Source organism: Balaenoptera physalus, assembly GCF_965194825.1.
Source record: "Balaenoptera physalus genome assembly, chromosome: 1".
Classification (NCBI taxonomy): domain Eukaryota; kingdom Metazoa; phylum Chordata; class Mammalia; order Artiodactyla; family Balaenopteridae; genus Balaenoptera; species Balaenoptera physalus.
This window is the reverse complement of record NC_138882.1, coordinates 87,352,100-87,377,528: the sequence shown is the minus strand read 5'-3', so window position 1 is coordinate 87,377,528 and position 25,429 is coordinate 87,352,100. Positions and strand designations below refer to the sequence as shown.

Here is a 25,429-nt window from a genome sequence, read left to right as displayed (position 1 = left end):
TCAATTCAATCCAATACATATTAAGCACTTACTTCAAATACAAACCACTGTGAGATGTAGTCCCAGTCTTTAAGAAAATGACCATCTATTTGAACTAAAACAAGACTTACATGTACTAAATGATTAAAAAGCAATACCAAGGGACTTCCCTGGTGGCGCAGTGGTTAAGAATCCGCCTGCCAATGCAGGGAACACCGGTTCGAGCCCTGGTCTGGGAAGATCACACATGCCGCGGAGCAACTAAGTCCGTGAGCCACAACTACTGAGACCTCGTGCTACAACTACTGAAGCCCACGCCTGTGCTCCACAATGAGAAGCCAATGCAATGAGAAGCCAATGCACCACAACGAGGAGTAGCCCCCACTCACCACATCTAGAGAAAGCCCTTGTGCACCAATGAAGACCCAATGCAGCCAAAAGTAAATAAATAAAATTAATTAATTAAAAAAAAAACAATACCAAGTCTCAAAAAAAAAAAAGCCCCCCCCCAAAGCTACATTGAATATAATTCATAAATGAAAGAAAAGACAATAAGTGCTCTTCATAATAACTGCAGGGAAAGATGTTGGATACATTTTATCATGGAGGCCGGGAGAACTTTGGTGGGAGTTGGCTTGGTGCAAACGAAAGGAGAAAATCTTCCAAAGAATGTAGTTTCAGCAAAAGCTTTTACTTGGTGAATATGGAGCCTGAAGCATGGATAGCAAAAGGGCCTGTGTGACTGATACGTAAGAGAGATACTAGTTAGAAGCAGAGGACAGGGGAAGAGGGAGACAAACTATGGAAGGCCTGGAATACCAAGGTGAGTAGGTTAAAAAATTTGATAGGAAAAGGACATCATTTCGAGTTATTGAATAAAGGTGTTACTGTCAAAATGCTTTATCTTAGCAAGATAAGGAGAACTTCTGGTAAGAAAACAGGAAGGTTCAAGGATGAGGGGAGAGAAGCAGTGAGACAAGGATGGTGGCATTGGGTATGGAAAGAAATGGAAGAGTCCTAGAGCTGTTTCAAAGGACAAATCCTACTCCCCAGGGTCTTCTGGAGAAAATCACAGTCCCACAGATTGGAGCCTTTAATAAATTCAGGATCTCCAAGCTTGGAAAATTACCCTCTCCCAACCCCTACAAGTAGCTGTGTCAAATCCTTTCTCAAGTTCCTTTCCTCACAGCTTCCTTGCTCATCTTAGCAGAACCCACATCCATCTTCAGAGAAAAATAGAGATAATAAAGTGAGCATCCCACCAACATTTTGCCCTCTAGAGATGCACTTAGCTGCATTCTCACATCTCTCTCATCCCAGCAGGTGGGGCGTCTGTACTGCTTGTCTAAGGTTCACCTTTCTGCTTTACTGTAAGCTCCATTCACACAGGGCCCAGCTGTCTTGTCTCTCTCACCGCAGTTATCCTTTGCAGTTAGCACAGTGCCTGGCACATTGCAGCTGTTAACTAGTAACACATGGTTGAACAAATCTGACTCTGTATCTCCTACTTAGGTGCTTTATGCCACATGTCTTCAAATACTTTCTCCTTCCTTTATTTCTAATCTCTCCTTTTCTACTGACATCTTCCCTTCTGCATATACACATGCTCAAATATCTCCCATGATGAAAAGAAAAAAAAATTCTAAACTTTCTCTTAATCCTTGCCTGTATTGAATCAACACTCAATTTTTCTCTTTCCTTCACAGCTAAATTTGTAGAGTCATCTATTCTTGCTGTAACCATTTTTCCCCCTTCTCAATCCCTTCTCAATCATTTTCGTTTTGGCCCCCCATCACTCCATTGAGATTGTTCTCATCCAGGCCACTAATGACCTCCTTGTCACATTCAATGAGCAGCTCTCTTCAGTCTTTATCCTTTGGCCCTCTTTATGGCATTTGGCCCTGTTGACCCTTCCTTCCTTGAAATACTCTCCTCTTTTGGCTCCTGAGTCCTTCTTTCTTTCAACAAAGACTAGGGACTTAATAGATACATTTTTTAAATGAATGAATGGCTTCACTTCTATTGATGTGGCCTCTCTTTCTCAGCATTTCTGACCTCTCCTTAAATGTTGGTGTTTCCTAGGTCATTCCTTAGCTACCTCTTCTTGCTCTACATACCCTCACCGGTCAAGATAATCTGCACCAACAGTTACAGTAACTATTTATATGTGGCTCCCCATAAACTTTATAGATATTCAATCTCAGTCTTTCTCCTGAGCTCGAAACTCACTTTTATAATTGCTTATTGGATACTTCCATTTGGATTGTTCATAGGTACTTACCACTTAGTCTAAGGACAGGAAGCTTGTCTTTTATCTTTGTATTCCCAGCACTTAAGTCATAATGCCTGGCATATAGTAAATAGAGGAAGAAATAAATGCACCAAAGATGAAAGCTACCTCCAGCTATGTCAGGCTGAAGTCTTGCTTAACTGTTTCAGATCACACTGAACTTTCTCTTTCTGAACTGATATGAGAGTACTGATCCTAACAATGGTAAAACCTCAGCTGAGCAGAAACATAGGAATGTTCCATTCTGAGTATTTTTCCAGATAGTTTGATTTTACCAAATTAAGTGCAAAACATTTTCATGTTAACTGTTTCAAATAGGGATTATTTTAAAAGATATTGTTAATTTCCTGTGGATTATATAGTGGAAAGACCACAACCAGGAGTCATTAAGACCCTGACTGACCTTGTAAGATAAACCACTTTATCTCTAAGGCAGAGTCTGTCACCTGTGAGTGGACACTTTACCTGCCTGCTTACTCACAAGATGAAGTAAGATAACGTAGGTGAAATGTTTTGTAAATCTCAAAGTGTTTCACACATTCAAGACATCATTTAACCAGATTTTTGCTTACTCAGAGGAAGCACTGTAAACTTAATTGTCCAGGTAAATAGTGAGGACCCCAAAGTCTAGAATATATGTAGTTAATACTGTTTGCTTCTTCTCCACATGGCCAAAAAAGCTGCAATTTTCAATTGTCAGCTTTTTTGTTTTCCTTCTCTTCCCTTGTTATTTGTGTTAATTCTCATTGTTATCAGTGTTCTTGCTTCTAAAAGCTCCTCTTTCCTCTTTTAACTTGCTGCTAATTATATGCTGTGGGTTCAGAGAAGATTACTAGAAATGGGTATAGATTAAGAGAAAATAAAAGAAAGACTTCCACATGAGTGAAACAAACGAACATTATTGCATATGACTGTTATGTTCCTACCATTTCCCTCTTATCTCCTGGTTATTGGATGTGTTTTGAATTTCTTCTTTCAGCAAATATTTATTGAGCACAGTAGTGCCAGGCACTAAAGCATAACCCCTGCCCTCATGAAGTTTACAGCCTAGTAGGGAGGCAGTTAATAAAATCACAAATTACAATAAAGAGTAATTATCATGATAAGGGAGGTATGCGGTTCTACAGGACTATGGAATATAGGGGTGCTGTGTAGTTTAGGGAGTCACGATGGCTTCACAGTCATGATGGCTTCAGATGACTTTCCAGCTGAGACCTGAAGGATGGGTAGGAATTAACCAGGCAGGGCAGAGGTATGCATGGGAAGAAAGTTCCAGGCAGAGACACAAGAAGTGGGAAAGTCTAGAGTACAGGAAGAGGGAGAAGGAGAGGGAGAGAGAAGCCAACCACGATGTATATTGGAGGAGCTGAGAGGATTACAACACAGCTAGAACAGAGTATAAGGCAAAGCTGGAGAGGTAAACAGGTAAGGAGCTGGTAGCAGAATTCTGGATTCAGAAGGTATTACTGTATTTGCATCTTCTTGTATGTTAATTCCTCTTCTTATTATCCAATTAGATTATCTATTTCTTTTAAAAAGGACTTTTACTTTTCCTGTGATTTTGGTAGTGCCACCTACTATTGTTCCTTGAGTGTGTGATCAGTGAATTAATAGAGCGTATAGGAATAGAATGCTGCCACATTCATTATAAGGTTGAAGTTATTACCTCCTAACCTTGTGAGGTAGTTGTCAGAAAAAGCATAGGCTTGGAAATCACACAAGTCCTCAGTCTGCCATTTATTAGCTCTCTAATTTGGGAACAGGTTATCTAACCTCTTTAAGCCTCAGTCTTTTTCATCAGCGAAAAGGAGATAGTGACATTTAGTTCATAAAAGTATCAGAGGATGAAGTGAGAGATTTATATAACATCTAGCAGAGTGCACCCAACAAATGCCAGCTCCAGTTCTTTCCTCTCGCTTCCCTCCCCTGAACTCGCAGTCCATTCTTCTCCATCTGCCCCCACACCTTGCTCCATAAACATTACCTCTCCTTTGCATTTTCTAAGCCTCCCTTTCCACTGGCTCCTTCCTTTCAGCCTACAAATGTCCTCAAACTCCAAACTAAAAATAGTCCCTCTGTCAATCCAGTTCCCCATCCCCTTAAGCTACATTTCCATTTCTCTTCATCCCTTTACCACCATACTCCTTAAAGGAGTTGTTAACATTTCCCAATCCAAGTTGTATCAAGGACCCTCAGCTCTGGAACCTGGGCTGAGAGAGGTGGGAATAAGAAAGGAGCCAAGACCCAATCACTGTCTCCAAGGAGGAGAACCAATGGTTTTGGAGTCACTGGTATGCTGACTGCCTCCACTTCTGAACTTCAATCTTTACTCTTCAACTTTTCACAACCGGACACTGTTCCAATTCTTCCCTTTCTGTTAGAACTTCTTATAAAACCACCAGCTCTCAAGGTCTCTCACTGGTTCTCATACTGTGCTTAAGCAAGCTATACCAGTGATCACTTCCTTTTAAGCATGCCCTTTCCTCAGCTAAAATTTCGCTGAAGCCTCTAACCTAGTCCCACTGGGCTAATGATTTCACTCCCCCGATCAAAAACCTGTAATGTCTCCCTACTGTCTACAGCAAAAGTCTGAAGTGTTGAGCAACTCCCTTAAAGGCTTTCATGATCTGGTCTTTTTCCTTCTTCACTTCTCTTTCAAACAACCTATGCTCCAGTCATACAGAATAAATCACCACTTCCTGAACATGCCCTGTATTATCTTTGTTTGCTCTATGGCTTATGCTTATCTCCATTATCTGGGAAGCAGAAGCATTTCTTCCACACTCTGCCTAGTAAGTAGTTAAATCCATCCTTCTAAGTCCACCTCTTCAGCCCTCCTATCAGAAATAATCTAAATTTCTCTTTACTCTCATAATTCCTTAAACTTCTGTTATAGCTAATGACATCATTTGACTTGTATTACAGTTATGTGTGCTTACATTTATCTCCCTGACCAGGCTGGGAGATAAATGTAAGCACATTTCTGTTTTTTTTTTTGGCCGTATGGGCATGTGGGGTCTTAGCTAGCCAGGCATGTGAGATCTTAGTTCCCTGACCAGAACTGAACCTGCACCCTCTGCGTTGGAAGCACGGGGTCTTTTTTTTTTGGAAGCGCGGAGTCTTAACCACTGGACTGCCAGGGAAGTCCCTGTAAGATTCTTTGTAAAAAAAACAAACAAACTTCTTTTTACACATTTATTTATTTTTGGCTGCATTGGGTCTTCATTGCTGCACATGGGCTTTCTCTAGTTGTGGCGAGCCGGGGCTACTGTTCATTGCGGTGGCTTCTCTTGTTGCCGAGCATGGGCTCTAGGCGCTTGGGCTTCAGTAGCTGTGGAACGCGGGCTCAATAGTTGTGGCTCGTGGGCTTAGTTGCTCCGCGACATGTGGGATCTTCCCGGACCAGGGCTCAAACCCATGTTCCCTGCATTGGCAGGTGGATTCTTAACCACTGCGCCACCAGGGAAGTCCCTTACCTTCATTTTTTTTTTTTTTTTTTTTAACATCTTTATTGGACTATAATTGCTTTACAATGGTGTGTTAGTTTCTGCTTTATAACAAAGTGAGTCAGCTATACATATACATATATTCCCATATCTCCTCCCTCTTGCCTCTCCCTCCCACCCTCCCTATCCCATCCCTCTAGGTGGTCACAAAGCACTGAGCTAATCTCCCTGTGCTATGCGCTGCTTCCCACTAGCTATCTATTTTACATTTGGTAGTGTATATATGTCCATGCCACTCTCTCACTTTGTCCCAGCTTACCCTTCCCCCTCCCCGTGTCCTCAAGTCCATTCTCTAGTAGGTCTGTGTCTTTATTCCTGTCTTGCCCCTAGGTTCTTCATGACCATTTTTTTCTTTTTTCTTTTTTTTTAGATTCCATATATATGTGTTAGCATAAGGTATTTTTCTCTTTCTGACTTACTTCACTCTGTATGACAGACTCTAGGTCCATCCACCTCACTACAAATAACTCCATTTTGTTTCTTTTTATGGCTGAGTAATATTCCATTGTATATATGTGCCACATCTTCTTTATCCATTCATCTGTCGATGGACACTTAGGTTGCTTCCATGTCCTGGCTATTGTAAATAGAGCTGCAATGAACATTGTGGTAGATGACTCTTTTTGAATTATGGTTTTCTCTGGGTATATGCCCAGTAGTGGGATTGCTGGGTCATATGGTAGTTCTATTTTTAGTTTTTTAAGGAACCTCCATACTGTTCTCCATAGTGGCTGTATCAATTTACATTCCCACCAACAGTGCAAGAGGGTTCCCTTTTCTCCACACCCTCTCCAGCATTTATTGTTTGTAGATTTTTTGAGGATGGCCATTCTGACTGGGGTGCGATTAGTATATGTGCTGCAGAAGCGAGCACTACCTTCATTCTTGTAACCTGTTAGCAGCTATAAAGCACGGTGAGAGCGCTGCCTCTAGTGGTTCAATGACGTGCTGACACCTGCTGGTCATATCTAGTTCGGCAGCCCTGATCCCAGCACCTTCGCCTCTCTTAAGTATTAAGGGTGGGGACCCCCTTACCCAGCCAGACACCGACAGCGTGTGCTCGTGGTAATGTCGCCCCACAGCACCACCCACCCCTGGAGACTCCAGGGACACACTCCGACCTCCTGATCTCTAACTTGCTTCTGGTGTCTCCAGTCTAAGTTCAGTTCAATCTTCAGAACTTTCCCCACGGACCCCCCCACCCCAGCAATCTGTACTTAACATTTTCCCCCATTACCACAGACATATAAGGAGAACAAGATCTCAAGGAACTGGGCAGCAAGGATAGAAAGAGGCAGACAACTTGGGAGCAGGAGATATACAATTCCTCTTCCTCACCTCAAAGAATCAAGACTATTTCCTACAGAGTGCTATTCCTTTTGACCTTTTATTTCTAGGAGGCTGTCGGGGTCATAGACCTTCTTGGTGACAGTGTGATGAACGGGAGGTTGAGCACAGAGTAGGTAGGCGGGGCTTGGGGGTGGGGCCAGGCCAAAGGGCCTCTCACTTAGGAGCTTCTCCATTCTGTCAGCTCTCCCGGAACATCCAAGGCAAGACTGGCACCCAGGGCGCAGCAGGTGAGGGACCGGGCAATGACAGAAGGGTAGGCTTTAGGGGTGATGGTGGCAGAAGAGTCCTAGCTCTGTCAGCCTGAGCTTTCCATATCGTGAGACTCTCATTTGATAGAATTCTTGAGCCCCCAGTGGGGAGGTCCAGCTCAGTTCTTCCTGGGTCCAGGCAGCCTCAGAAAGACATGGTTTGGTTTGGGTGGGGGCAGGGCTGAGGGACGGCGGTGGATAAGGGTATGTGACAGACCACTGAGAGATGCAAGGAGATCTTAGGAGACATGGAGGTAGACGTAAGGGCCAGCAGGAGAGCATGGCCAGAGGACCACAGGGCAGGACTCAGACAAGAGAAAACAGGAGACTGAAACACGGAGAGGGGAGAGGACAGTGGACAAAACGTGAGATGGTAACGGGGGCAGTGGAGAGCTGGGTAGCAGGAAGGCCAAGGAGGAAGGAAGCCTCACATGGAGCAATCTCCTCTTCCGGATGTAGAGCGTGGTCCAGAAAGCCCCAGGCAAAGCCGGGAGCAGAGCAAGGTTCCAGATTCCCACTGGACCAATTCAGCTGGGGTAGAAGCACCCCTCCTCCCAGTTACCCACCTCCCCTGCTTCTTCAGACTCCTATTTTGTTTGGGGGAGAGGGCAAGGCTGCTCCTCACTGCGGTCAGGGCCACATCCTGCAGAGCAGGGGAGGGGGAAGTAAGAAGCAAAACAAGCAGAACCACCACAGGCGAAGACCATGGGGAGAGCGCCCTGGATACTTGCAGCTGATGTGCCCCCAGGAGGTCCTCAGCACAGTCCCAGCAGAGGACCTGAGACCTCTAGGACTGTCTTGAGGTGCTTGTTTCTCATGATTCCTCAGTGTGCTTCAACCTCATTGAGAGCATTCCAAGGGAGGGAGGCTTCTCTGGATTATATGGTTCAAAGCCCACTTTTATCATTTGCTAGTGACTTTAGCCAAGTTGCTTAATTTTTCTTGGTTTCATTTTTCTCGTTGCAAATTGGGGATACCTACCTTACAAAGGGTTGGGAAGACTGAGATAAAGCACTTGGCACATAGTAGGTTCTCAATAAATGTTCATTATTATTTTTATCAGGACTCCCAGGACCCCTATATTTCTCACATCTTTAAAGGCAGTACAGCACACTAGCTGACATGGGCTTTTGGAGTCAGAAAAACAGTTGTGTTTGACCTTGGGTAAATTATTTAACGTAAGCCTCAGTTTGCTCAGCTGTAAAACAAGGATAGTAATACCTACACCTCATAGATGTACGGTACCCAGTCAGTGTCCAAAAATGGCAGCTGTGAGAACTATCTGCCAGGTAAGCTTTATCTTCTCCACTGTAGTAGCAACAGCCTACTTCCCCTAAGGTCTTAACTTGTGGTGCGCTAGCATCCGGTGTGCCCTCATTCCTCTAGCCAAAGCTATTACTGCTCCTCTGGTTTTAGAGATCATGATTTCCTACAGTACAAAAGGAGAAAAAATGGGAACAAAGCACAGAGGACTGAGGGGGCCCAGGGGGAGAAAGATGACAAACAAAGATGAAGATGAGATAGAAACCAAAGAGACAGAAAGGGGAAAAGCCATTTCTCTCTAAGGAAGCCTGTGGCCTTTCTTCTAGTGACTATGACCACATACCCCCCCATCTAACCCTTCCCTAGGAATCATGGAGTCCTTCAGTTCAAAGAGTCTGGCGCTGCAAGCAGAGAAGAAGCTACTGAGTAAGATGGCAGGTCGGTCTGTGGCTCATCTCTTCATCGATGAGACGAGCAGCGAGGTGCTAGATGAGCTCTACCGTGTGTCCAAAGAATACACACACAGCAGGCCCCAGGCCCAGCGGGTTATCAAGGACCTGATCAAGGTGGCTGTCAAGGTGGCCGTGCTGCACCGCAATGGCTGCTTCAGCCCCAGTGAGATGGCCTTGGCTACCCGCTTTCGCCAGAAGCTGCGGCAGGGCGCCATGACCGCGCTCAGCTTCGGCGAGGTGGACTTCACCTTTGAGGCTGCTGTGCTGGCCGGCCTGCTGAGCGAGTGCCGGGATATGCTGCTGGAGCTGGTGGAGCACCACCTCACACCCAAGTCACATGGCCGCATCCGCCACGTGTTCGATCACTTCTCTGACCCAGGCCTGCTCACGGCCCTCTACGGGCCTGACTACACTCAGCACCTTGGCAAGATCTGTGATGGGCTCAGGAAGCTGCTGGATGAGGGGAAGCTCTGAGAGCCCTGACCCCAGCATGTTCCTTCTTGGCAAAATGGCTGACTGAGAAAACAACAGATAATGGGCTTTCTAACCCTGCTCATCTGCACTAATGCTTTTCAACCCTCAGGTTTCAGTCTTTCCCAAGAGTGCCTGTGACTCTGAGACCACCCCACCCCCAACTGCTGGTGGAGAAGAAGCAATGCTGAGGGTTGAGGCCTCTCTCCTACTCCAGCCCCAAGACAGGAAACAAAGCTGCCTGAAAAAGATGAAGCGAAACTTGGATCTCTATTTTCCCCACAAGGGACCTTTCAAACAGGGAAGCCCCCTCCCCTCAGAACCAGGGGAAGAGGGCATAGCCCATCTAACTCCTCTGGGGACACTAAGGACAGGCGGCGCAGGGAGCCTTTAGAGACATCCTAGACCTTCAGCTCTAGGCAGAGTCTGGACAGATACCAGAGACTCTGCTCCAGAGGGCAGGAAGAAGGGGCTAGGGCAGGGGAGAGTCTCACAGAGGAAATAAAACTATTAAAACATGCACAGGGCTCAATGTTTAATCTCTCCAGCTTCTTGTATCTCATGATCATCACAGAGGAAAGAGGTATATAAACACCACTCATCTCACCTCTCACCATTTCCATGCAGGAGACTGAGGCATATTTCCAGCATCACCGGGGTTCCCTTGCCTACTTCTTCTGTTTAAGAAACTCAAAAAAACTGTACCGCAGATCAGTGCTACAAATTGCAAATAAATATGCATTGAGGAGCAAGACATAGATCAATAGGCTCTGGTCGGGAAAGGATATAAGAAAAAGACTTCCACAACTGTCCTCCTCTTCAAACTCCACAGCAATTCTTCTTCCATCCCTTAGCCTCACACAGGCTGAACAGAGGAGCAGATTAGAAGGGTGAACTGGTGGCATGGAGAGTTCAGGACCCTACATCACTGTTTTTTCCTCAGAACAAGAGTTGTGAAAAAGTTATAGTGACCTGGTTAGTCAAGACTGAGCCCAAATTCTTTCATTCGAGATCGGGGGCGAGGCACAGTCTGCCGTTCCCTGCAGCGGGGCTAGATCACTGATTGCCCGTTCTCAGTAACATGGCTGGCTACGAAGGTGGGGAAGGTGGGCCAGAAGTCACTGGCTCACTTACTGTTCCTGGGTTCCCCTCATCCCAGGGCTATAGAAATCCCATTTTTCAGCTAATAGTGGGAAAGAATAAGATATAGCAAATAAATAATATTTCAATATAGCACCAAATAAATTAGGTAACATAGTTGGAGATGGGGAGGAAGTTCGGGGCTGTGAGAGTCCTTGCCTCCCTGCTCTAAGGCCAAGGAATGGTGAAAGGGATGGGAAAGGCAACAGGGATGTTAAAAGAGCCTTTTGAATCTAAAGGACAACTCTAGATTCAGCCCCAGAACTGAGAAGGGGTCTATTTCCCATCCCCTATCCTTGCCAATAGAACTGCTCCAGACCAAGGAACTCTTGACAGACAAGAAGGCTCGGAAGATGGCAGGAGTAAGGGAGGTGGGCTGGGAGGCCATGTTCCCGAGCCTCACCTCAGGCTCCTCTCTCCCTCAAGCTGCTCCTTCAACATCTGGCTTCTCTCAATCAGTTGTGGAGACATCAGAGTTTGAAGATTTCATCCTCCTGGTCCCGAAGTGTCCGGGTCCGAGAGGTCCGGGTCAGCGGCACGGGACCTAGGACTGCTCGTTGCTGCATCCGAGGAGAGCTCAGGTGAAGACCTGAACCCTCCCCAGGTATCCTGCAGGTGAGGAAAGGGGGAAAGAGCAACAGATCAAGGGAAGAGGCTGAGACTAGGCTGAGTGAAGAAGTATGTGGGAAGCTGTCCTTCTCTAATATACATGAGCTGGTTGCCTTAAGATGGGGTCTCAGTACCCTCTGGATAAATCCTAATCCTAATGCTCCTTCATGGAACGTCAGAGCAGTAACAACAGTCAACTATTTCACTCCACTGAGAACACAGAACCATTACCCAGTGCCTCTACCCATTCCAGCAGCCACAGGCTCTGCTCATTGTCTTGTGGCCACCTGAGGGAAAGGTTTCACCTTGCTTCTGCTGACACTGGAATTACTTACTTTGTGTCTGGTCAGGTACGGTTGGGGGAACAGAGTCTATGGAGGGACTTAAAAGGACTCATTCAAGACTCACCCACTTTCCCCCTTTTTCAGCTTCTGGGCAGCAGCCTTCTTTGACAAGCTGATCTGTGAATCAAGCTTCTTAAGGAAATCAGAGGCAGAGAGGTCATGAATGGGGGGCTCCTGGCCAGGTGTGGGAAGGACTTCACCATTGGCACGTCCCGAACCTGTCTCTTGTTTCTTCCTCTCAGCTGAATGTGGCCCAACTTCATCCTTACTTGGCTGTACCTCTTCCTCTCCATCCTTCTCTTCCTCAGAATCCAAACCATTGAACAGGTCTCTGGGCTCTGTCAGGATGGGGATGTAGAGGGTTTTCTTCAGGAAGATCGAGTCATTAGTATAAAGGCGGTTTGCACGCTTAATCTGTTCCATCTTTAAAAAAAATCACCACAGTTAATGACAGTAATACAATCCATCTTATATTTGTATAGCACCTCATGCTTTTTAAAGTGATTGTACAAAGTCTTATCTGACCCTATAACAACCAAAACTACAGTGGGTTGATATTATCCCTATTTTATTAATCAGTAGCTTTCATACTTTTTGGTCTTAGGGCCCTTTTACATTTTAAAAAATTATTGAGGAAAAAAGCTTTTACTTATGTTGATCACATCTATCAATAGTTAAGGTATTATAAAATTAAAACTGAAAAAATTTAAAAACACTTCCATGACATATTAACATAAATATTTTGATGAAAAATAACTACATTTTCCAAAACAAAAACAACAAACATGTAGCAAGAACAGAGGCACTGTTTTACATTTTTGTAAATCACTTTAATGTCCGACTTAATGGAAGACAACAGGATTTTCATATCTACCTCTACATGCATCTGCTGCAATATCACATGTCACATAGCCTCTGGAAAACACAGTACACTCATGAGAATAAAAAAGACAAATAAAGTCTTGTTACTATTACCATGAAAATTGTTTTGACCTTGTGGATCCCTACAGTCTTAGGGACCCCCTTAGGGGTCCCTGGACCTCACTTTAACTACTGTTAAAGATGAAGGAACTGAGGTTCAGAGAGGTTAAGTTACTTGCCTAGCAAGTTATTGACAGAGCTAGAACTAGAATTCTGGGCCTTTTTACTCCTTCCAGGAATGCTTTTCTTATTATGTTAATAACTTCACTGATCAAATATTTATTTAGTACCTATTTATTCATCACTGAACATAGTGACTGACATCACCATCTATATCTACCTGCCTCCCAAGGTAGAAATATCAACGTCATCCTTAACTCATACTTTTCTTTCATGATCCATACCTAACAGGTCAACAAAAATGCTGCAAAAATCTCTCACATCTGGTCTCATCTTCACATTCACTGCCATTGACTTAGAACAGACTCTCAATATTTCTCATCTGGGTATTGTAACAGTTTTTTGTTTTGTTTTTTATAAATTTATTTATCTATTTATTTTTGGCTGTGTTCGGTCTTCGTTGCTGTCCGCAGGCTTTCTCTAGTTGTGGTGAGCGGGGGCTACTCTTCACTGCAGTGCGTGAACTCTTCTCACTGCGGTGGCTTCTCTTGTTGTGGAGCATGGGCTCTAGGCGCGCGGGCTTCAGTAGTTGCGGCACGCAGGCTCAGTAGTTGTAACTCGTGGGCTCTAGAGCAGCGCAGGCTCAGTAGTTGTGGCGCACGGGCTTAGTTGCTCCGTGGCATGTGGGATCTTCCCGGACCAGGGCTCGAACCTGTGTCCCCTGCATTGGCAGGCGGATTCTTAACCACTGTGCCACCAGTAAAGCCCCAACCCACTACCTTGCTTATAAACCTTCTATGGCTCCTCATTGGCTCAGAGATAAAATCCAAATTAGCAGGACTTCTCTGGCAGTCCAGTGGTTAGGACTCAGCACTTTCACTCACAGGGCCTGGGTTCGATCCCTGGTCGGGGAACTAAGATCTCACAAGCCACGTGGTGCGGCCAAAAAAAAAAATTCCAAATTAGCATTCGAGGGCATTCTCAATCTAGCTCTCATAGGAAGTCCACCCACACCTACCTTCTTCTGCCACTTATACATTTTGCCATCCTGAACTTTTTTTCTTCCAACATTTCATGATCTTTCACCCTTTTGTGTCTTTATCTGCCTGGAATGTTTCTCCACTACTCCCTTCTCTGCCTGGAAAACTTCTCATCAACTCTCATTCCCTTTGTGTTATCTTCTTCAGGGCTCCCAATGCATACTGTAAATATTGCTGTAATAATACCTACCCTATTATATTGTTATTCATCTCTTTGCATATTTGTCTTGCCCAAACTGTGACTCCTTTAAGGGCAGGGTTGGTGACTTGCTGTCTCTGTATGCCTAACGCACCCCTCAGCATCACACAAACTTGGCACACAGCAGAGGCTCATTAATGCTTTATGACTAAATAAACTAGATAATAAAATATAGGAACCACAGACACAGTATGTCAGTATTTTATTATCCGAGGCCAGGCAGCCAGTTTTACTAAAAATTCATCCCATAATGGCACCAGTTTGGGAAATCATAATTCTTATATCTGTCAGATATCAAAGCTGTTTCCACTCCAGGGCAAGGCTACTATAATAAAGTTGACTTATAAAATCTTATGCTATAATGAGTTTAAAAATAAAATTGGATTGATCTGAACAATAAAAAAAAGTTAAAAATGGCTTGCAGTTTTGTACTTTTTCTTCGCCAAGTGCTTTGATGCTATTCATTTTATTTTGCCTAGATAATATCCTAGGTCTCTTTTGTCTTGATAATATCCTAGGTCCTTTTCTGTTGCTTTTATTATTTCCTAGAAGTACCATATAAGGGGACACTGTTCCACTTCCATCGAGCCAAGAGCTAGAAAGGTCATTAGAATCTAGTTAGTTTAATAGAGCAATTCAAAGTGAGGATTTTAGAATGAGACAACCTGGTCTGAATCCTAGCTCTACTAATTAGACTAGCTGTATATAGTCTATGGCAAATTATCTCTCTAAGCTTCAGTCTCCTTATCTTTAAAATTTTATTTTTATTGAAGTATAATTGACTTACAATATTTTATTAGTTTCAGATGTACAACACAGTGATATTCCTTACCTTTAAATGGAAATAGTTACATCTACCTCATAAAGATTTACAGAGAAATATGAGATAATATATAGGGCTTGGCGCATACTAAGTGTTCCTTAAATGACAGGTAGGTAATAACTTAGGTAATTGATTTATCTAAGTTTTTAATTTAATACGTCTTCCTCATTTTACAAATGATAAGAAACTGAGGCCCCAAACAGGGGAAGTGATTGACTATTCAGTCACTCAGCTAGTAAGCAGCAGAATGAGGCCAGAACCTAAAACTCTTCTTCACTAGACTACAGAGGTTTTCTGTACTCAGAAAGGTACAGGGCTGTAAGAAAACCTCCAAAAAAATTGTTGATTCACTAGCAGCACAGTTTCCTTCATTGCATGGCCTCTGAGCCTCTGCTGGGATGAAAGCATTGCTCAGTACTTTCACATCTACTTCCTTTGTTTAGGCCATCCCTCTACTTGAAATGTTCACTTTACTATACTCCCAAATCTCCATGTGTGGAAATATTAGCCATAATTTCATTCATTCAAAAAACATCTATTAAGCTTTTATGTGCTGGGGACTATGCCAGGCTCTAGAGATATAAAATTGAAAGGAAATAGTTCTGTCCCTTAAAGAGAGTACAGGCTACCGGAAAGACAAAGATGTAAAAGGTGTAAACCACTGGATTACATAGGTTTATAGAGAGAAGCATAGAGGAAAGAATGTCCAAGTCTTTCAAGGCCCATTGCGATGGCTCCCTTAAAATCTGCACTGATGTCCCCTTCCAAATAAAAATCAGTCTTCTTTCCTGACTTCCCCCTCTTTGTTAACACCTCTACGAACTCACCACATTCTGTCACCTACAATCATTATTTGTGTCCCTGTCCATATCTCACTAGACTGTAAATTACATGAGGGCAGCAACTATACACTTTATTTATGTTTCTGTCTCCCAAGGTGGTTACCATAGTGCTTTAAACATACCAAGCATTAAAATGTTGGCTAAATTCAACAGGATATGGAAAAAAAAAAACAACCAACCTTTATCAACTTTAAAACAATGTATTTTTACACCTACCAAATACACCCTATGCAGGAGCTGAAATGCTTGGCATAGAGAGTACCTGTTTTGTACCAAGGAGGCCACCTTCCAGAAAAGAAGAGGGCAGAGCATTGAGGAAAAAAGAACAAGAAGAGACAGGCACGTAGGGAACTTAGGACTAAAAATTAGCTCTCCATTGTTTGCTGTAAATGTTTAATCACTCTCAATGAATGTTTCTATGTGGTTAACAGTACAAGCTTTGGAGTCAGACAGACCTGTTTGAATTTTCACTTCAATACTTTAGTTATTTGACCTTGGTCAAACTGGTTAACCAATCTAAGTCTCGGTTTCTTCATCTGTAAAAAGGGGACAATAATTGTGTGCTTGATAGCGATATGAGGATCAAATGGGCTAATAGATGTAAAGTCTTTAGTATAGTGACTGGCGTAAGAAATAGGAGTTGCTCCCCTCCACTGGGATAGTGGGACAGGATTTGTCCCAACCAGACAGTGTAACACTGAGATGGGAACACAAACCAAAAGACAAAGGTGGACCAGACTTACATCACAATTAATTTATCACAATCAGTTAATTTAAACACAATTAAGAAAATTTCAGGGGAAGTTGCCTAGAGGGCCACTACCTTCTCATGAGGAGTAAGTCTCTTCTAAGTGTGTGTCTGCGTCCCAATCCTGTTAGACTCACCGTCACCCCGTATTTGAGCGCTAGTCCAGCCAGGGTGTCTCCGGGCGCCAACTGATGCTCCAGGCGTCTTTCCCTCACCGGGGAGCAGGCAGACTGCACCAGGCTTCCATAAGAACGAGCCCGGCTCCCTTGAAGCAGTCCTGACCCACCAAGGGGGGCCTGTCTAGAGGGAGAAGCCATCTCCTCACCCTGCGGACAACCGGGGTTGCAACTGCGGGAGGCCCGTCTAAGTGACCAATAGTGACGGGCCCGAGGTCTCTAAGACTTAGAGGATTCCTTTCCCCTTCAGTCTTCTGTCCTAAGTCTCCCCGCCTCCCCAGGCACTACGCGACCTCTCAGCCCTCGCTTCTCCTCCCTCCAAGCCCCTTTAGTACACTAATCTGTACTCCGACTATTCAGTCCCTACCTGAGTCTCTCCTTAGCACCCCTCCGACTTTCGATTCCCCACAACAACTCGCGACATTGAACTCTGACCTTTGAATTCTAGACAGCCTCCTCAACACTCAGCTCAGTTTGCCCCTAGGTCCGACAGCCCGACCTCCCGGTCCCACAACACCCCGTCTCCGCCCCGTCCCGCGGTGGGCTTGCTAGGGTCAGGAACAAATCAGGCCCACCCCAGGTGGGCTGTGGCCGCAGGAGAAGCGCGTGATGAAAGCGAGAGTCTACAGCACACTTTCCCCTCAGCGATCCTCAAAGGTACCCTCCGCATCAAATTAGTCACACCCTCAAATTCGGGGTCCACATCCAGGTTCTTGTCCCTCCAAACCCTCGAATCTGTCAAGATGCAGGGGCCTGTATCCAGCCCGGCGGCAAGTTCTTTGAAAAAAAAGACTTCATTTCCCTAAAGGCTCCGCGCCGGCGGGGTCGCAGGGCACCATAGGAAATGCAGTCCCCATCCGCAGGCAAGGGGCGGGCTTCCGGGATCGCGCAGTGCATGCATGGAAGAGCGTCCCCGGAAGTAAGGGGGCCAACCGGAAAGACACAGGAAGGAAGGAAGCAGTTCCACTCTCGCTACGGTGGCCTGAAAGGAGTGGCGAAGGCGGAGCCGTAGAATTGAACATTTCTGGGGCTCACAGTCGTGATGTCTTTCAAGAGGGAAGGGGATGATTGGAGTCAACTCAATGTGCTCAAAGTAAGCGCGAGAGAAGAGCGTCTGGAGCAGCTTCACCTGCCCACTGAAGGCTGTGAAGGAGCTGTTTTGTTGCTGTGACAACAACTGGTGGGGGGTGGTGCGGAGGGAGCCAGACCACTAGAGCTGCTGTTGACCCCTTCTTCGCCCCACATCTCTGCTCTCCCCATGGTCTTTATTCCCTTTGAGTCCTCGTCCCTATCGTTTCACTTTTATCCCGTCCGGACTTCTTCCCCTATATCCTGCAGAAACGAAGAGTTGGGGATCTGCTGGCCAGTTATATCCCAGAGGATGAGGCGCTGATGCTACGGGATGGACGGTGAGGGCGAGGAGTGGATCAAGCCTAAGGGTTCTGCGGTTAGAGGCTCAATAAACTTTTTTTTTTTTTTTTTGGCTGCGTTGGGTCTTTGTTGCTGCCCACGGGCTTTCTCTAGTTGCGGCGAGCGGGGGCTACTCTTTGTTGTGGTGCGCGGGCTTCTCACTGTGGTGGCTTCTCTTGTTGCGGAGCACAGGCTCTAAGTGCGCGGGCTTCAGTAGTTGTGGCTCGCGGGCTCTAGAGCGCAGGCTCAGTACTTGTGGCGCACAGGCTTAGTTGCTCTGTGGCATGTGGGATCTTCCTGGACCAGGGCTCGAACCCGTGTCCCCTGCATTGGCAGGTGGACTCTCAACCACTGTGCCACCAGGGATGCCCAACAAACTTTTGTTATTAAGGAGGAGAGCGGGAGTATCTAGGATTCTTTAGCTAGGAGTGAGCGACAGGGATGTGGTTGGTGGACATTGGGAGACTTGGGAGTTGGGCTTTGGAAAGGAGTGCTAGGACGGGGTGGGACCTATGGCCAAGATTCCACTACTCTGGGGCCAGTTATCTTCTTCTTTCCTCCTCCCCAGCTTTGCTTGTGCCATATGCCCCCATCGACCTGTACTGGACACTTTGGCCATGCTCACTGCCCACCGTGCAGGCAAGAAACATCTGTCCAGTAAGTTTGGGAGAAGACAGAGGATGGAGAATGAACCCTTAAAATCTCTTCAGACCACCCTTGGTGCTCTGCTTTTAATTCTCTTCCCCTTTCTCCTCAGGCCTGCAGCTTTTCTATGGCAAGAAGCAGCCGGGAAAGGGCATGGAGCAGAATCCAAGAGAGCAGAATGAACTGAGGAGGGAAGAGACCAAAGCGGAGGTAATCAGAGTGGGGAGGTTGTGTTCCAGGCAGGTCTGTGCTGCACACCTTAGGCTTGAAGGGCTTTGGCTTCTTTCTAGCTCTGAAGGCTCTGACTCTGTCTCCCATCTCCATGCCAGGCTCCTCTGTTAACCCAGACTCGACTTATCACCCAGAGTGCTCTGCACAGAGCTCCTCACTATAACAGTTGCTGCCGCCGGAAGTACAGGTCTGTGGGGTGGGAAAGCCAGAGACAGGGAGGGACAGGAGATAGATGGCTCTAAAGTGATCGTTTTCCTAATTGTAATCTGAGGAATACTAGTGTTCTGGAGGTGTTAACTTGTATTTCAGGCAGGAAAAAGAATCTTGTAATTAAAAAAAAAGTTTGGGAAGTGGTGCTTTGTAATCCTATTTGAAGAATAGTAATATTAGTGTATTTTAAGGGCTCTACAAAGTCTTAAGATTAAAAAAAAAAAAACCTTAAAAAAGTTAACTTAGCCTTTCCTAAATTCACTGGGTCCCAAAATCCTTTTTATGCAGAACGCTTATTAATATTTTGAGGAACACAGTTTAGGAAGCACTGCTTTAAGGGGTTGGGAGTCACAGGAGATTTGGCCCTTTCCTTTACTGCTTTTACAGACTTTGATTCTTCTCTACCCAGACCAGAAGCCCTTCGTCCCTCTGTCTCTCGTTCCCCTTTGCCACCCCCAGAGGTTGAACCCCAAAATGGGAAGATCAGTAGAGAACCTGAGCCTGAGGCTGGCTCACAGACCAAGGAATCAGCAACTGTCTCATCTCCTGCACCTATGAGCCCCACAAGAAGACGGGCCCTGGATCATTACCTCACCCTTCGAAGGTGAGTATGCAGAATCACTTTCCTCAGATTTCCCCTTTTCTCTCTGACCCTCCTTTTTTCAAAGCTTCTCAAGTGTTTTTACTTATCCCCACTAATTTCTTAATAAACTTCCTTTCCTGACCAATTCTATTTTTTCTGATGTTTCCAGCTCTGGATGGATCCCAGATGGACGAGGTCGATGGGTAAAAGATGAAAATGTTGAGTTTGACTCTGATGAAGAGGAACCCCCTGATCTCCCCTTGGACTGACACCCTCTTTCCCCGTTCAGTTCACAAATAAACTAGAGCGGGTGCTGGGAGCCTAACTTTCCTTGAGTCTGGCTCCTTGTTTCAAGATTTCAGATCTGTACCTTCTCAGCCCAGCCAGTTCTTCTCTGCAATGTACACAGCTCCCCATACTTCTAACCCCTCCCCCACCTTCTACCAAAGTCATGCCAAGCGTCAGCTGCATGCAGCCCGGTGCCCTATTAATAAGTCTGTCAGAAGGAGGTTTTTGCCCTTCATGTTTTCTGCCTTCTTCTCCACCTCCACGCAAAGTCCTTTCCTCCTTCAAATAACATGGGGGTTGTGGGTAGGCGTTCGGGGGGAGGGGCCGGACATGTCAAGAAACAGGGCCAGGGCTGGCCACCCTGTGAAAGTAGAAGAGACTAAAGGCATTGGCAGGGTTATGGGGAACACCAAGGGAAGGAGCTCCCCCACCTCCTGCTGGTAACCTGAACCTCCCTGCCTGCTGATGCCCAGAGTATAAATAATCCCCTGATGAACTGGCAGTAACCCTTGGGGGTTAGCGCCAAGATTTCCACCCCAAAGCCCAAGGAAGGAGGCAGGCAGAGCGGACAGAAGGGCCTTTATTTACAAGATGAGGATTTAAGCTTTCAGGGCTCCGAGCTCTAGTTGGTAAAAGGAAGGGTAGTGTTATCTCTTCTTTTGCTGGCGACCTGTAAAGGAAGAAGAGTAAACACAAGTCATTATCCCATCTCTTGCTTCCTGCAAAGGTGCTCTTCTTCTTTCTAGTTCCTTGGCCAGACTCACAAAGAGGTAATGTCTTAGGCCACCAAATATGCCCTTCCCCCCTCACATTAACAAAATAAGAAACAACGCAGCAAATAAAAATGTCATTCCCCCAAACAGGTATGTGTAGCTTCCCTCCGCCTTTCTCCTGGTATATTTGGGCAGAGGAGCTTTTCTGTCTACTTTCGGATCACCTACGGGGTTTGAGCTGCTCATGTGAGTCACTTTGGCAGCACCCCAGGCTGTTAGTCACTAAGTCAGCTTTCAGGAGCATCCACCAGCTTCTGCAGCTACGTGCCCTCTCCCCCACACACCACGTCTGCAGCTACTCACGCAGTTCATTGTTCCGGGTCATGGCCTGGGCTGCCCGAGTTCGTGGCCCCTGCTGTGTAAAGTGGTAGCCAAAGCGGACAATGGAGGGGCACTGTTCAAGCACGGTGGCCATCTCCATCTCCACTGCGTCGCCAGGCCACTGGCGCTGGGGGAAGGAGAGATGGAAACTGTCACCCACCCCGTCTGGGTTGTTCACAGTCCTAGACCACCGACCCTTTGGGAGGTCAAAGAGGCTTGTTTCTCCAGAGTGGGTGATGAGAGGTGCTGCCTTGGCTCCCCTCATAGGGACAAAGAAGAGGAGAGTTCAAACAAGATCAGATGAGATCCTGCCCCAGTGGCTGCCTCAGGGAGGAGGCTCAGTGAGTGTTAGCTGACTGCAAAGACCAGGAGAAGGGAATGCTGACCTGGTTGTCTACGCGGAGCTCGGTGAGTGTGGCATTCTCCCGAACTGCCTTCAGCACAGCCATGAGCCCTGTTCTGCTAATGAAGTTGGATTCAATGTTCAGGCTCTGGAGGCTACGATTCTCACGCAACATGTCAGCCACCGCCTGGGTAGTAGGAACTTGGGTTAGCATTAGGGGACAGTTTCACAGATGACTGAGGAGAGACAGAACAGGAGCAAGAGGGAAACACAGCTCTTGGGGAAGAGTCCTTGAGCTGTGGGTGGGGCTTGAGGGAGGCAGGTGTGGGAGTAGGTAGCAAGGAAAGCAGGGAGATTAAGTGTGCGGTGCAGTTGGCGTGGGTAGGAGGGTTGTGGCTCTTCAGGAAGATGAGCTGAGGATTTCAGAGCGGTGAGTCATAGGACTGAGGGTAGGAGTCTCCAGCAGGGCTCCCCTAAGAGAGCATGATGGGAATAGCACCCCCAGCACAACCCTTTATGTCAGCCCTGCCAGCGGGGCATGTCGGGGTGCAGGGAGAGGGCTAGAGATGTCAACTAGCCTTACATTGGCAACGGGGTCACCGCTCCTTGTGGCCACCAGACTGAAGCTCCGGACATGGGTATTTGTCTTCATTGCTTCACACAGCTCAGTTAGCATGGGTATCGGGATGTCCTATCAAAGGGGAATAGGGGATGGTGGGCTAGGGGACTCACACATGTCAGCAGAGTTATCCCAGTGTTATTGCTTAGAGGATGGGGGTCAGATACCTGGATATTATTGAGGTTCACCTCCTCCAGCTCCTTGTCATTGCTTCGAACACTCTTCAGTATCTCCTCGATGTTTGTGGGATTTGGGGGCTCATCTGGCACTGGCTTATACTTGTCAGGCTGCACCACACCTGGTGGGTGAGGGCAGGAAGGAAACCCCAACATGTCCCCCACAATCTCCTCCCCATTGGTTCTCATGACTTATGCATCATGTCCTCTCCCTGATTCACCTGTTTCACCCTTTGCTACCTTTGCTCAGACTCTGGGACTGCCTGCCAAGAGCCCTGGGTGCCATGCTCCCAAACACACTCACTGCTAATGCCTTCAGTGTTGCAGATTTCTCCGCTGCAGATAGCATCATAGTATTGCTTGTTGCTCATCAGTGTGTACATGCCCAGAATGGCTGGAGAGAGTAGGCAGAGGGGAGACAGGGAATGAGAAAAATGGACTTGTTCCAGGGCCCCCACCGACCTCATTCTGAATCTGTTGCATTTTTGAAGCCTGAACTCTTCCACTCTCCCTTGGTCCTAGGGGTCCCTTGCATTAAACTGCGTAAGGCAGTGGTTTTTAAAACATTGAGACAGGGCTAAGGGAAGATCCCTAAGGAGACACTACAGGGTGAGGGAGTCTGTCAGACCCTCCTGCTTTCAGCCAGAATAGTTTTGCTTTATAATCCCTGTAAAATTGCCCTAGAGTTGTTAACTTATTAAATTTAAAGATGAGTGAATACATACATAAACAAGTAAGAAAAATTTAAAACCACTGCCTGAGGCTTTCTCAAAACGTCCACATCCTGGTTCAGGGCCTTCCCTGCTAGCCCCATGCCATGGTTAGGAGCCCCTGCCCCAGATCTTCCCAACTCCTCAACTTCCCGCAGCTGCCCACCTGCTAGATCACACATCTCAGCATCGGTGGCATGGGCCAGTGCCTCCTCCAGCTCAGGCTCCAGAGTGATCTGCTCCTGGGCTGGAATTTCTCTCTTGGGCTGAATGTAGGGTTTCCCTGATGGGGAGATGAGGATGGTTCAGATACAGGTCATTTCTCCTACGATCCTGGCCTCCAGATTCCTTTCCTTCTCCAGGAGGTGGAATGCTGGGTCACTAGGAGCCACTGCAAAGCCTGAGTCCTCTACAAGCTCAGGACTCCTGGGTCCCCTTGATCTCGTCTAAGAGCTGAAGAGTGCAAGCTGGCATGCAGGTGTAGGCAGCTGAGTCCCTGGGCAGCTAGGAGCTGGAAGGTGAGAGGGAAGCTGGAGGGGACATTTGAGAGACAACCATTTGGGTTCTGGGAGGCATGGATGTTAGTGTCTCCATACCCTTCTTCTCGCCTGTGTAGGGAACCAAGTCATCACGCTCTTTGACCTCTAGTGCCTGCTGTTCCAGGTACTGCAAAAGGGCCTCTCGGTCCAGCGGCCCCGTTGGGCTCTTCTTTGTCTGGTCACGTTGTCTTAGTCCAGCTGGCAGGAGCATGTTCTTAGGGATGAGTTTTGGGGAGCAAGTCAGACCTCCCCTCTGACCTGGGGCACCTCCAAGGCTCCCTAAAACATCTCCAGACACCATTCCCCTGACCCTCTTGGGACTCCAGGCCCTGTAGATAGCCCTGGTCTCAGTCACGCAGGGCCCCACACCCTTCCCAAATGCGTGGGGACTGCCCCTGGTACCCTGTGCTAGAGCCCCTACCTCGGGGTCCATCTCCTGTAGCTCGCAGTCCAGCTGCTCTAGCTCCTCGGGGCTCAAGGTCCTTAGGATCTCATCTTCATCTATGTCTCTGTATTTCTCCAGTTCCTTCTGATACGATGACATGACGGCCCCCACCCCCTCCCCACAGTGTGGCACTCACGGAGCCTGGGGTACATGGGGAAAGTGGTTGGACAACGGAAAGATGTACATGGACGCAGTAGGGACACAGAGAGACAGGTCAGTGGGGCAGAACAATAAACTGGTTGCCTTGGAGGACAGACCTAGTAGGGCATGGGAAGACGGGGGAAGGTTAGGTTGCTCAGCTAGGACCAGAGCCTCCTTCTGGCTCCCACAGCTTCCACCCACTCCGGATGGGGATACCAGGCATCCAGGCTGAATTTGCCTTCCCCAGTGTATAAGAAATCCTGGCAGTACCTCTCCCCTATTACCTCGACTGTCCGTGCCTCCTGCCCTAGCACAGCTGCCGGGAGCCCTGCAAGCACAGCTGGCCCCAAGCCCAGCTCCTATTGAAAGGAAGGGGGGCAGGCAGAGAGCTTCAGGGAGATTCCTCCTCTCTTCCCCATAATCCAGTTTTTCCTAAACTGGTTTAAGAAAGCAAGGAGGATTGCAGGGGGGAAAAGACAGTGCTCTGACTCTACCCTCATTTCCTCTTTCATTGTGTTGGATCAAGATTTCACTGTTCGCTAAAATTCTAAATCCTAAGGCAAAGCAAGGGCTCAGAGGAGCTGGGGGACTTCCAGGTTGGGGGAAGGGTGGTACGGCCTTAGAAGCAGGTACTGAGTTCCCATAATTTGTCCCTGGCTTTGGACAGGAAGGTGACACCAGTCTAATGGGTGGGAAAAGCCTTCTAAATGGGATAAAGTTTCTCTGAAAACAGTGAGAGGATTAAACTTGCATGATCTTTTACAATGTGAAAAATAAACACAAGCCACACATACACACCATGCTGAATATGAAAGAATCAGAGAATGTGTGAAATACTTACATTGACAATGTAACCTACAGTTACGGGAGAACACAAGACAGCGGCAGAAACATGCTGAGTGACAGAGGCACACACTCCATTTCATTCCCAGCAGGAGCCACTCTTCTCCTCCCATCTCCCACCAGGCTCTGACCCGTGAGGCCCCTGCCTTCCCCACCTACCAGTCCTGGTGGCCACCTCCGTTCTCACCTCCCCTTCTGTCGGTTGGTCTGTCTGTTCTACAGAAGCACTGTCCTGGCAGCAGGAGGAGCCCAGTGACGGGGGAGAGGGTGGGGGAACAGTGAGCTCAGCATTTTATTATTTTAGCTCTGGCCAGGTGGGGGTAGTGGGAGATCACATATACACAGCCCCCATACCCTGCCCAGCCCTGAGAGCCTCTAGTGGCCACTAAGAGCCATGGCACCTCCTCCCCTTCATACAAGCCCGAGTCCTAGAAACTGGAGTTCTATGAGAATCACACAGTTCCTACTTATTTGGTGCCTGCTATATTCAAAGCAGTGACTATACAGAGATATAAAGGTGAGTATAAGGATTTTGTTTTGGTGTCTAATTTTAAGGTGTTTATAAACTGTTAGAGGAATGAATATTTTACAATTCAAAAAGGGCAACTCTAGGAATTCCCTGGCAGTCCAA

The 25,429-nt window shown here is 46.8% G+C and overlaps 4 protein-coding genes across 8 annotated transcripts; 2 read left to right on the top strand and 2 right to left on the bottom strand.

Moving 5' to 3' along the window:
• The first annotated feature begins 2,079 nt into the window (after nucleotides 1-2,079).
• Nucleotides 2,080-9,782, top strand: TNFAIP8L2 (TNF alpha induced protein 8 like 2). The gene is made up of 2 exons (XM_082475855.1): nucleotides 2,080-7,352; nucleotides 9,003-9,782. The coding sequence occupies exon 2, from the start codon at nucleotides 9,008-9,010 to the stop codon at nucleotides 9,560-9,562; it is 555 nt and encodes a 184-aa protein (XP_082331981.1). The 5' UTR covers nucleotides 2,080-7,352; nucleotides 9,003-9,007; the 3' UTR covers nucleotides 9,563-9,782.
• A 297-nt stretch (nucleotides 9,783-10,079) lies between these two features.
• Nucleotides 10,080-17,352, bottom strand: LYSMD1 (LysM domain containing 1). The gene is made up of 3 exons (XM_082475823.1): nucleotides 16,483-17,352; nucleotides 11,717-12,075; nucleotides 10,080-11,308 (listed from the first exon to the last, which is right to left on the bottom strand). Exons 1-3 carry the CDS (start codon nucleotides 16,660-16,662, stop codon nucleotides 11,170-11,172), a joined length of 678 nt encoding a protein of 225 aa, XP_082331949.1. The 5' UTR covers nucleotides 16,663-17,352; the 3' UTR covers nucleotides 10,080-11,169.
• Nucleotides 17,353-17,455: 103 nt separating this feature from the next.
• Nucleotides 17,456-19,925, top strand: SCNM1 (sodium channel modifier 1). The gene is made up of 7 exons (XM_082475806.1): nucleotides 17,456-17,614; nucleotides 17,860-17,930; nucleotides 18,500-18,588; nucleotides 18,689-18,786; nucleotides 18,906-18,994; nucleotides 19,427-19,621; nucleotides 19,770-19,925. The coding sequence occupies exons 1-7, from the start codon at nucleotides 17,564-17,566 to the stop codon at nucleotides 19,867-19,869; spliced, it is 693 nt and encodes a 230-aa protein (XP_082331932.1). The 5' UTR covers nucleotides 17,456-17,563; the 3' UTR covers nucleotides 19,870-19,925.
• Nucleotides 19,926-20,450: 525 nt separating this feature from the next.
• TMOD4 (tropomodulin 4) lies at nucleotides 20,451-25,156 on the bottom strand. 5 transcript variants are annotated; one of them, XM_082475108.1, is made up of 9 exons: nucleotides 24,958-25,156; nucleotides 23,427-24,314; nucleotides 22,997-23,113; nucleotides 22,425-22,514; nucleotides 22,112-22,242; nucleotides 21,909-22,016; nucleotides 21,369-21,512; nucleotides 20,965-21,109; nucleotides 20,451-20,558 (listed from the first exon to the last, which is right to left on the bottom strand). In XM_082475108.1, exons 2-9 carry the CDS (start codon nucleotides 23,911-23,913, stop codon nucleotides 20,536-20,538), a joined length of 1,245 nt encoding a protein of 414 aa, XP_082331234.1. In that variant the 5' UTR covers nucleotides 23,914-24,314; nucleotides 24,958-25,156; the 3' UTR covers nucleotides 20,451-20,535. The 5 variants fall into 5 exon arrangements, with proteins under 5 accessions (XP_082331234.1, XP_082331235.1, XP_082331236.1 ...); XM_082475109.1 differs by having other exon boundaries at nucleotides 23,427-24,071; XM_082475110.1 differs by having other exon boundaries at nucleotides 23,427-23,955.
• Between the last annotated feature and the right edge of the window lie 273 nt (nucleotides 25,157-25,429).

Bases quoted from the DNA above. Each gene is read 5' to 3' on its own strand.
- TMOD4 (XM_082475108.1), bottom strand. From the start codon at position 23,913: ATGTCATCGTATCAGAAGGAACTGGAGAAATACAGAGACATAGATGAA. The intron at 22,243-22,424 runs GTGAGTGTGTTT...CTCACCCACCAG, and splicing joins CAACACTGAAGGCATTAGCA to GTGTGGTGCAGCCTGACAAG. The intron at 21,513-21,908 runs GTAAGGCTAGTT...CCTACTACCCAG, and splicing joins GCGGTGACCCCGTTGCCAAT to GCGGTGGCTGACATGTTGCG.
- TNFAIP8L2 (XM_082475855.1), top strand. From the start codon at position 9,008: ATGGAGTCCTTCAGTTCAAAGAGTCTGGCGCTGCAAGCAGAGAAGAAG.
- SCNM1 (XM_082475806.1), top strand. From the start codon at position 17,564: ATGTCTTTCAAGAGGGAAGGGGATGATTGGAGTCAACTCAATGTGCTC. The intron at 17,931-18,499 runs GTGAGGGCGAGG...CCTCCTCCCCAG, and splicing joins CTGATGCTACGGGATGGACG to CTTTGCTTGTGCCATATGCC. The intron at 18,787-18,905 runs GTAATCAGAGTG...TCTCCATGCCAG, and splicing joins GGGAAGAGACCAAAGCGGAG to GCTCCTCTGTTAACCCAGAC.
- LYSMD1 (XM_082475823.1), bottom strand. From the start codon at position 16,662: ATGGCTTCTCCCTCTAGACAGGCCCCCCTTGGTGGGTCAGGACTGCTT. The intron at 12,076-16,482 runs GTGAGTCTAACA...TTTTTTTTAAAG, and splicing joins CGCTCAAATACGGGGTGACG to ATGGAACAGATTAAGCGTGC. The intron at 11,309-11,716 runs GTGAGTCTTGAA...CCTCACCTGCAG, and splicing joins CTGAAAAAGGGGGAAAGTGG to GATACCTGGGGAGGGTTCAG.